This window comes from Grammomys surdaster, unplaced genomic scaffold (genome assembly GCF_004785775.1).
Source record: "Grammomys surdaster isolate TR1022 unplaced genomic scaffold, NIH_TR_1.0 126271, whole genome shotgun sequence".
Lineage (NCBI taxonomy): Eukaryota > Metazoa > Chordata > Mammalia > Rodentia > Muridae > Grammomys > Grammomys surdaster.
The window spans coordinates 11,286,498-11,297,695 of NW_021621071.1; the positions used below are offsets into that span (position 1 = coordinate 11,286,498).

An 11,198-nucleotide genomic window follows, 5' to 3' on the forward strand; every position below is an offset into this window, starting at 1 on the left:
AGAGAGAGAGAGAGAGAGAGAGAGAGAGAGAGAGAGAGAGAGAGAGAATAACCAGACGATTTTGCCATGGTTATCTCTGGATTAAAAAAATCCATGTACATTAGAAAGAATCTTGCAGCAGTGATGAACAAGACGCAGCCTTCATCCCCAGGTTCTTCTACCTTATTCCCGCTTCACACAGCAACAGCCAGCAGCCAGTCTGACATTCTTGCTGACTGATGCCCACGCAGAAACGGACTGACATACAGACATTCGAGCGGCTGCAGTCAGCCCATCCAACGCTAACTTTTCACTATTCCTGCACTATAGCATCAGGACCACAATTCCTGGGCTGCAGCATCAGGACCACAATTCCTGGGCTGCAGCATCAGCACCATCAAAACCTTCACTGTTTCAACATCCTTTCCTCCTCACCCTTGTTGATTCTGCTACTCACGTTGGCGTAACATGAAATTGGAAGAAACCAGAGCCCTAAAATATTCCCATCACAGAACTCATTCTTATAAAAAACAATTATTGTATTAAAATCACTAATAACTTACTCTCCTCCCCTCTTCTCTCTGTCCTTTCTCTCCCCATTATCCTCTCCCTTCTCTCTCCAAGTGTTCATGCCTCTACTCCTCTTCTCTCCCTTCCTCCCCCTCTGTCTTTCTGTCTCTACTCCCTTAACTCCCTTCCCCATGCCCTAAATAAACTATTCCATACTATTAAAAAAAACAAAAACCCAAAAATGAAACACTAATATATATGTGTATCAGTGTTCTTTTCTGGAAAAGAACACACCAAGGTGTATCTTAAAAAAAAAAAAGAAAAGAAAAAACAAAACCTGTTGGACAGAGCTGGTAAGACAGCTCAGCAGGGAACAGGGACCCGAGTTCAGGCACCAGACCCCAAGTATGGTGTAAAATAAAGAACAGACTCCATGCAAGAACCATGGCCCTGGCGGCCCCACCCCCACCACAGCATACACCTGCATACACCTGCATAACTAACTCGTTCATTTTTCAAACGTTGACTATTGGAACTTAAAAATTAGCAGGACTGAAAAAGAATGCATTTAAAAAGAACAAAAAACAAAAAACAGGGATAAGAACTGAGCCTGGTGAGTCAAACCTACAGTCGATTCAAGAAAAGACCAAAGTAGGTTTGCCCAAAGCTGGAGACCAGCCTGGGCTACTGCGGGCGTCAGCTTCTGTCTCAAACAAACAACAAAATCACCAAACAGGAAGTGCTAGATATGGCAGGGCATGCCTATAATTCCAGAACTTGGGAGGATGAGGGAGGAAAATCAGAATGGTTATGCCATCTTCAATTGCAATGTTTTACTCAAGGCTAATTTGGGCTACATGAGACTGTCTCAAAAAAACAAAACAGAAAACAAAACAAATATAACAGAGCTAGCAAGATGGTTGAGGGTGTAAACTCTGATTCCTAGAGCCCACCTAGCAGGGGAGGGAGAAATACTTCTGCAGCTTGTCAAGGTTTGTATATGCTCGGCCCAGGGAGTGACACTATTAGGGTGTGGCCTTGTTGGAGTGGGTGTGTCACTGTGGTTGTGGGCTTAAGACTCTCATCCAAGTTGCCTGGAAGTCAGTCATCTGCTAGCAGCCTTCAGATGAAGATGGAGACCTCTCAGCTCCTCCTGCACCATGCCTCCACCTTGATGATAATGGACTAAACCTCTGAACCTGTAAGCCAACCCTGATTAAATGTTGACCTTTATAAGAGTTCTTGGTCATGGTGTCTGTGCACAGCAATGAAACCCTAACTAAGACAAAGCTCACAATGGTGTCTCCCGACTAAATAAATACATAGGGAAAAAACAAGGCTGCTTGCGCCCCCCCCAACTGGTCCAACAAACACTAATGAAAGTAGAGGAAAGGGCGGGGAGATTGCTCAGCAGGTACAAAGTATCTCATGAGCGACTTGAGAGTGATCCTAAAATCCACATCAAAGGGGGAGCAGCGTCTCTTCTCCACACACATGCTACGGGCACAGTCATTCTTATAAGAATTGCCTAAAAGAAGAAAGGCCAGTTATGGTAGAATACTGCGCTAATCCCATCAGTCTGGATGCTGAAGCAGGGGGATTGCTGGGAGTTAAAGGTGAGCCTGAGCTGCATGGGGAGCACCGGGCCACAGTCTAGCCTATGCCTCAAATGAACTGAACCACTGAACTGTGTTTGCAAGGTAGCTGGAAAAAATAATCCCTGGGGACCCCACAGAGTTCAAGTAGGAAAAAAAAAAAAAACAACCAAAAAACCAACAAACAAAAAAAAACCAAATCAGGACAAAAAAACTGCATAATGCTCAGTGGTAGAGTCCTTGCCTAGGTTCACTTCCCAGTACTATTAAATAAACAAACAAAAAAAACAAACCTAAATCATCTGACACATATAAAACTTTTAATTATAATTGGCATGCAACACGGAAGCAGACTGAGGTTAAGATTGTAACGTTTCAGCTATTTTGAAAGCAGGTGGTTTAAAATCCCTATGAAAATAAAACCATTTATATACAAAAAGCTTGGACTTCTAGGGATCTTTATCTTTTTCTTTTCTTTTTTTTTTTTTTGAGACAGGATCTCTGTGTACTGTTGGCTACTCTGGAACTCACTTTGTAGACCAGGCAGGCCTCTGACTCCCAAGTGCCGGGATTAAAGGTGTGTGCCATCACTGCCTGGTTTTGACTGCTAGGTTTTGGATGTTCTGAATACACGCTGATACCTAGATTTTTATTATTTGCTGTATTTGGAGGGTTAGTTCCTTATCAGCAGAGGGATGTATCGCAGCAGAAACCACTTGGAAAGTATTGCTTTTTTAAAGCACGTAAAACCCAAACAAATCCGGGTGTAATACTTTGTGAGACTGTTGACTCCGGCTCATTTATAACAAGTACTCTCCTTTGCTACAAGAATAACCCGCCTTCCTTTGATCCTAAACTTCAGAACCCTCAGGTCTTTAAAAATTAATTAAAGGCTTGTTCTTTTAGAGTCTTCTTTTATCATTCAGCTACAGTACTTACTAGACTTATACACTACATTGGGTTTAATTGTTTACATTTATCCAAATATACCAGCATCTCCTAATGGGTTTCTTGTCACAAAATCGTATTATGTAACTTAAGGAGTGGCATATCGAAACTCCTTATTTTCAGTCTGCAAAGACTAAATAACAAGGAGGCTTGCTGTCCCCGACTTCAGAGTTAAGCAACTTACAGTCCAAGGTAAGCAACCACAAACTAAAACGTGCACTACTACAAAGTTCTCTGTCTTTGTAACTGTTACAACGTTGCAACAATTAGCAATGTCCGATGTTGCACAAAAGACCTGCCTTAACAGGTCAGACTTTAGGGAGCTGGCTCAGCCAATTTAACAAAAATCAATCACAACACTTGATGTTTCAATATTCAGAACATCCCTCAAATCTGTCTGGTTTATCAGTGTTTACTCAAATTATACCTCTATCATCAGATGTATTTGCTGCCTAAATCCTCTAAAGCATGTTTGTGGTTGCACGCTTTAAAAATTAATTACATTGACTGACTTACCCTTTGTCTGAAGTCTGAATCAGCATTTGGATTTAACCCTAAAAGAGCCTGTTCGTCCATCTCGGCCGCTATTCCTGGAGTTTTCCAATCACAAGAGACGTGGCTTCTAATCCCACAGGAGAATCCACAATCATCTGCACACAGAAAACAAAAGATGATTAGCTAGACTGTAACAAGTGGCTGAAAACACACAGCTCCTGAAGAGTTGAAACACACCTTCAGCTAACAGAGCCTAGATCTCACAAGAGCATGAGTGGACCCTGCAGCACACAACACTGTCATTTTGCAGACTCTAAACAAGTACGCCCGCCATTAAAGCTTTCGGGTAGTACTGTCCCGCAAAGCTCACTGGCCAAGTACAGAAAGTAATTCTTCTAGAAACATGAAGTATTGGAGGTGGGGGGGATAATAGTCAGATCCCCAAAGCTTTCTGGCCAGCTACTCTAGCCAAACTGGTAAGCTCCAGGTTCAATACGATCCTGTCTCAAAAAATAAGGAGGAGTGGGGAGTTTTGACAAATATGACAGATCGGAGAGTAAGCAGCATGCATTATATACATGTATGAAGTAGTCAAAAAATAAGTTATACAGTGAAAATCAACAGAGGAAGACACCGAATATGGACCCCTGACTTCCACCTGCACATACATACAAGCACGCATATAAGCACATACAGATATATCCTTATGAGCCTATTATAAACCTACACAAATTTTTTTTATTGATTGATTTTTAAATTAGTAGAGCCACAGAGAACTTAAAAGAGACCAAGAGATGAATGGAGGTCCTGTGCAGCCTTTTAGGAGTGGTAGAGCCAGGGCCAGATTGCAGATCTCTATACTTTTCTGTTTTCCTTTATTTTTTTGGAATGAAAAAAAAAAAATCAGGGTCTAAGCTAAGCCCCTCCTCTGATCACTCACAGCAACCTTGCAGACTACAGCAATGCAATCTAAGTTTCTATTGCTGACAGGATTAAGACTCACTTCTGAACAACCTCTGACCCTTCTGCCTGCTCCTCAGGAAGGCCAGCAATGGCCGCCACATTCCATGGCTGCTCTCAAGTGCACCCTACTCATCCATGCACACACGGCTCTTTACAGCGCCCAGCTATACTCCCGCAAGGCCTACAATATTCAACTTCCGGATCACCTCATGCACTCATGCAGCGATACAGCTCTGACCCTCTATTACCTGATCCTACCAAAACAGGATTAGATAACCTCTTCCACATTCTGCCATGTGACAGTTTGGTTTCTCAAAAAACAAAATACAAAAACCACTGTGAAATATGTATATATCACTATGTTCCAAAAATTTAAAAACACTGGTTTTGGGTTTTTAGTGCTCTGGGTTGAACGAGTGAGATGTCTCAAGGTAAAGGCTCTTGATTCCCTAGACCTATGAGGTAGAAGAGGACTGCGCATGAACATAGCACACACACACATTCATACACGCACACAAGCGCTTGCAGCACACATCTGTACAAATACAAAATAAATATATGTAATTTTTGCACACATCTGTACATATACAAGATAAATATACGTAATTTTTTTAAGTCCCAGATTTATATTCCAATCCTATCAATAAAAAACAAAAACCAGCCAGGCGGTGTTGGGGCTCGCCTTTAATACCAGTGCTGACAAGGCAGAAGAAGCAGGAGGATCTCTTGAGTTCTAGGCCAGCCTGGTCTATAGAGCTCCAGAACAGCCAGGGCTACCCCCCCCCCCCGCCCCAACACACACACAAACCAAGAAAACCAGTCAGTCACTCAAAAGTAGCACACACATTTTAATCCCACTGCTTGGGAGGTAGAGGCAGGGGGATCTGAGACTTCAAAGCCAGCCTGGTCTATCTACATATGGATGTTGTGGCTAGCCAGAGCTACAGTGAGATTCTGTCTCAAAAGCAAAGCAAAAATTGAAGCTACGCAGAAAAAAAACGATGCATTCCATTCTGTCAGCAGGAAAAGGGGCAAAGTCCTAAAGACCACAATGTGTGCAAAGCTTGCCTCCAATAGGTTATAAATTCAGAGGTAGGCACGCAGAATGAACTACTGGAAACATTCTTAAACTAGAACGGTATTTTGAACAGATGGAAAAGCAAATCGGTTCCACCAGGAAAAGTTACGTATTATCCCTCTTATAAATGTTCCGAGAGAAAAGTCGGTGTAAGGATGTCTATAAATCCCTGAATGAGAAATCCTCTAGCATTCCTTTAAATTATCCATTGCTTTGGGAAAGACTGCCTAAGCCTTTTGTCATTTCACACTAATCTTGACAAGAGAGAGAGAGAAAAAAGAGAGAGAAGAGAGAGAGAGAGAGAGAGAAGAGAGAGAGAGAGAGAGAGAGAGAGAGAGACAGACAGACAGACAGACAGACACCCGGCTGGGCACATGCTTAACAACAACAAAAAAATCCTCAGCCAACTTGTTAGTTATCCATAGAGAAGGAATCCCTCACAAACCTTCACCCTCTACACATTAGGAAAAAACATTAGACCAAAATAAAACGAGATGGTAAATCACCCATCTGCGAGTAAAACACAGGGTTAAAAGGTAACAACTTCCTAATAAAGACTGGGAAAGGACCTTAGTGTTCTGACCTGTACAGAGCCTTGCAGGCTTAAACATTGTTACAATATGGTAAACATTTTATACCACCTGCAAAGGTGGATGTGGTGGGGGTGGGGGCGAGAAATACACGTAAAATAAGAAGCCGTAATTTTTCCTCAGCCATTAAGTCAAAAAGAATCAAACAATGTGGAAAATTCCTCCACACCTACTTAAGCCCGTTTGAGATGGACTTAACCTTTCCAGCCTTTTAACATCAAGTTGACAAGTCGCTTTAAAACATCGTAACTTCCCCCCAGTAACAACTAATTGAGGCTTCCAAAAAGTACTCGTTTTTCAGGTTACAGGGAAACACCAAGCTTCTCCACTGCTGCAAGACTGTAAAGAAGCAAAGAGGGGAAAACGCTGTCCCTGCTGGCAAATTACTACGCAGAAATAACACTTTCTCTTCTATTTGTCCCGGGGTTGGGAGAGAATCAACTTTGAGATCCCTACAGCTCAAACTGGTGGGACGCACACCAAAACTATCACAAATAGGGATGGGGGGCAGCCTCCTAGGCCGGCCTCGCCCCCTATCCTGCGTCCGGATCCCTCCCTGGGCGAAGCCTCGTGGCCACTCGGGTGATGAAACACCCAGCAACCGGCAGCCACGCACTAGGGACGCGGCCGCCACCGATCGTCCCCAACCCCAAGTCCGGCTCGCCCGGCCACGTAGGGTCCCCGGCCCGCCGCCCTCCACCTCCAGTCACCATCACTCCAATATCTCTTCCTCGCCTGCACTCCCGAGGGTCGGCCAGCCGCAAGGAGCGGCGCCGTACGCTGGGAGCACGGAGAGCGGCCCACGTCCTTGTCGCTGTAGTCCTCCACTACAGTCGCAGCGCTAGCGCCGGAGCCGGCCCGGGCCGCGCTCCTCTCGGCGCTCGGCGTTCCCCGGGCGCCTTCTCCTGCGTGGCGCGGAGCGGGGCGGGCAGGTTGGCAAGCCGGCGGGCGGAGTCGGCGGCCCTGGAAGGAAAACTGCGCAGGGGCCCGCTAACGCCGCCGCTGAGTCAGCGCGAGGCACGCCCCCCGCGTCGTGCCGCGCGGACCCGCGCCAGCAGCAGCCTCATGGAAGAAGAGTGCAGACCGCCGCCCGCGGGCTGGGCCCGGGGGACTACAACTCCCAGCGTGCAATGCGCACGGGACGCTTCCGAGCGGAGGACCGCACACGTGCTCCCTGGAGCTCGCGGGGGGCGTGGCCGATGGACTTGTGGTGCATGCTGGGAGAGCGCATCCCGGCCTCCTATCTACAGGTTACTAAGGTCCTTTAAGCTTTTAAAAGACCGGCCACGTTGTGCCTGGCGTTGAGCATCCGCGTGAGTTAGTTACTTTCACGTCCTCCAGAAGGGCCTGGTCAGGTGGCAGACGGCTTATAGTACCGAGATCCTGAGATTGGAAAGGTGGATGTGGTTCAAACCACGTGTTGATTCTGTTGCTGAATTCCTTTCCAGTGGTTCCGCGTGTCAAGAGTCCAGAAGCTTAAGGATCTGACAGTTTTTTTAAAAAAATCCACTGTATTTTTATTCACTTGTTTTGCTTTTGAGGCAAGATCACACTCCACAACCCATGCTGGTTCACTCATTTTTCTAGTTTCCCAGGCTGGTCTAAACCTCACAAATCCTGGAAATACAGGCATGAGCCACCACGTCCAATATAAACATTACTAAAGTCGTCTACCAAAAAAAAAAAAAGAAAGAAAGAAAGAAAAAAAAGAAAACCGAAAGCATTCCGGGTGATGGTGGCGATTACCATTAATCCCGACATTGAGGAGGCAGAGGAAGGTAGAACTGGCCAGCCAGGTCTACAGAGCAAGTGCCAGGACTACAGAGAAAAACAGTCTTAAAAAAAAAAAAAAAAAAAAGGAGGGCAAACATTCGTAGGAAGTCCCGTGTTTAGGTTCACTTTGTTTATCTGATCCCGAGTTTTTGTTACTTTGTGACAGCAGTATAAGCTCCAGCGGCTTCACCTAAATCCAAAGCCTGTTCCTTCTTTATTGCCGGCATCATGTATGTTACTTTAAGTCCATCCCAGTTGACCCATTTTATGTAGAGTGGGTCAGTACCAGCGTCAGGGGGTAAGCTTTGGCTAATGTTATTTAGAGGCAGGGGTTTACTGGGTATCTCTGGTTAGCCTGAAACTTACTGGCCTAACCTGTTCTCTTGCCTCAAGTTTCAGAGTGCTGGGGTTCCAGGTTACCACCGGCTCTGACTATTTTATGGATTAACATTAATAAACATGCTAGATATATCTGTGTGACACTTTCTGGGGTTACATGAACAAACATCTGTCCACTGCAGATAGATATCCAGATACGGTGCTGATGACAGACCAAAGTGAGGATACCACAAACGTCAAGCTTGGTGAACCAATAGTTTTGACTGTGGTTACTTACAGGAGCAGAAATACAGCGGCCTCAATGCCTACCTCAGTATAAGTGACAGATCACCCGGCGTGTACTGTACAATGGGAAGACAACAGGTGGAAGGGGGGCCCAGGCAGTTCAGCTTGTCAAAGTGTGTACAGAGACTGGTAAACACAAAGGCGGATGCTGGAAGCCAACCATTGGACTGAGCCTGTGGTCCGATGGAGGAGTTAAAGGACTGAAGGAGCTGAAGGGGTTTGCAACCCCATAGGAAGAACAACAATATCAACTAACCAGACCCCCCAGAGATTCCAGGGACTAAGTCACCAACCAAGGAGTACACATGGAGGGACCCATGGCTCCAGTCGAATATGTAGCAGAGGATGGCCTTGTTGGGCATCAATGGGAGAAGAGGCCCTTGGTCCTGTGAAGGCTCGATGCCCCAGTGTAGGGGAATTCGAGGGTGGAGAGGCGGGAGTAGGTGGGTGGGTGGGTGAGTGAGTGGGTGGGTGGGTGGGTGAGTGAGTGAGTGAGTGGGGGAACACCCTCATAGAAGCAGGGGAAGGGAGGATGGAATAAAGGATGGGGGGGAACCAGGAAAGGGGATAACATTTGAAATGTAAATAAACTATCCAACTTAAAAAACTTATTAAAAAACAAAACCAAAAAAAAAAAAAAAGAGAGAGAGAGAGTGAATAGTGTGTGGGAGGGAATGGTTTTGTGAATCTGGTTAGTTTCTGGGAAATCGCTGAATTATTTATTTCCTGAACTGAAGAGTTTATTCCCAGGTTGGAATGTTTCGACTCCTCTTTAATACCTTGTGGCTTAGCCAGGCGGTGGTGGCGCACGCCTTTAATCCCAGCACTTGGGAGGCAGAGGCAGGTGGATTTCTGAGTTCGAGGCTAGCCTGGTCTACAGAGTGAGTTCCAGGACAGCCAGGGCTACACAGAGAAACCCTGTCTCGAAAAATACCTTGTGGCTTAAAGGGCATCCATAGAAAATGAGAAAAAAAAAATACAGTGCATCCAACATGTAGATTTTCGTTTTGTTTCTTAGAGACAGTATTCTACAATGTAGCTCAGGCTGTTCTGGAACTCACTATATACACCAGGCTGGCCTTAAACTCACAGAGCTCCCACTGCCTCTGTCTCCCTCTCAAGTACTGAGATTAAAGGTGTGTGCCATTGCACCTAGCTCAACATTTAGACTTACTATCTTATTCAGTACTTGACGAATACAGGTTTAGTGCAATCAGAGCCTTGCCTCAACGAACTCCCACTAAGAAGAAGCCAGACCTGTTCCACAAGCCTGTGATCCAAGCTGCTTCGGAAGCTGAGGCAGGAGGATCTCAACTTCAAGGCCAGTTAGGGCAAAATAGCAACACCCTATCTTTAAAAGTAAACGAAGAGGTCTAGGGATGGATATAACTCAGTGATGGAGGGTGCTTGCCTCGCATCCATCACCCCTAGCTACAATGCCTTGGACCACAAAAAGAGCTAACAAAACGTGGAGGCAGAGTGAGCCAGGAACGGAGAAGTAGAATAAAAATTGATGTTACCACTTAGCAGCTGCAGTTACTTATGTTACTAAAACTCCTTCCCAGGAGAATCTTAGAGTCTAGCCCTCTTCCTAAGAACAAGCTCACCTAGACCCACCAAAGATCAGTGTGGGGACCCCATGAGTTTCTTGGGCTTACTTACAGAGCAGGAGTCAGAGATTACTTACCGAGTGTGGGTGCTCCTCTTCCTAAAAAAAAAAGCTGTTCTGGAAAGTCTTTACTCATCGGGGATGATGGCTTCTGTTGTTTGATAACAAAATCTCAATCATTCAATGTTACCAATGAAGACTCAGGAGCCAGATGCTAGGGTGAGAGCCTGCTAGCTCAGAAAAGCAGAGGAAGCACTCAGCTGACCTCCTTCCTCAGCCAATATCCCACTAGGAATCCCCTCCCTCAGGCTGTCTCAAAAAAAAACCTCCTTCAAACTGAATGTCCCTCCCTTCTACTTCCTGTGTGTCTCTCTATCCATCCTCCCGATTCCCTCTTACTCTATGGTTTTTTTTTTTCCTAATAATCCTATATTTACTTCCTGTCAACTGGTTGCTTGCTCCAACTCTTGACCAATGGTTGACTTCATTTAATCCTGTTTACAATATTCAAGCAGAAAGCTCCTGGATTAAAGGTGTGGGCTAAGGCCGAGCCACACCACAACTAAAAACACATCTGCAGTAAATGACACAATCTCAGGGTTCACTGTGTGATCAAATATCCTGCAACAGGCTTCTCTCAGCCACTTAAATGAAACACCCCCTCACCCCTCAGCCTTGCCCCACCTACATACACTAGCCCCTCCCCTAGGTCAGGCACAGTTTGGACAGAGGTGTGTACAATAGATGGTAAGGGTTGGCTGATCACTCCAAGGAGAGTCTCCTAGCTTTACCCTCTATGATGTTTTGCAAGTGGGCACAGTCGAACTCCTCAAGATGGCTGTGGTTTGCCTAAGAGGATATTGAAGATACAACATTTCACGAATAGCCTTTAACCTTGTATAACGTTTAAAATGTCAGGCCGCAGGACTGGAGAGATGGATCCCCAGTTAAGAGTTACTCTTCTGCTGGGCAGTGGTGGCACACGCCTTTAATCCCAGCACTTGGGAGGTAGAGGCAGGCGGATTTCTGAGTTT

The 11,198-nt window shown here is 45.5% G+C and overlaps 1 protein-coding gene across 2 annotated transcripts in view; it reads right to left on the bottom strand.

Moving 5' to 3' along the window:
• The window catches only part of Xpot (exportin for tRNA), a 39,985-nt gene extending 32,955 nt beyond the window's left edge, over positions 1-7,030 (bottom strand). Inside the window, exons 1-2 of one of the 2 annotated variants that reach the window (XM_028759047.1) lie at positions 6,869-7,030; positions 3,549-3,682 (exon numbers count right to left, since the gene is read on the bottom strand). In XM_028759047.1, coding sequence (XP_028614880.1) covers positions 3,549-3,608 — 60 coding nt within the window. In that variant the 5' untranslated portion in view covers positions 3,609-3,682; positions 6,869-7,030. The remainder of the gene's footprint in view (positions 1-3,548; positions 3,683-6,868) is intronic. The other variant, XM_028759048.1, reaches the window with a different exon arrangement.
• Between the last annotated feature and the right edge of the window lie 4,168 nt (positions 7,031-11,198).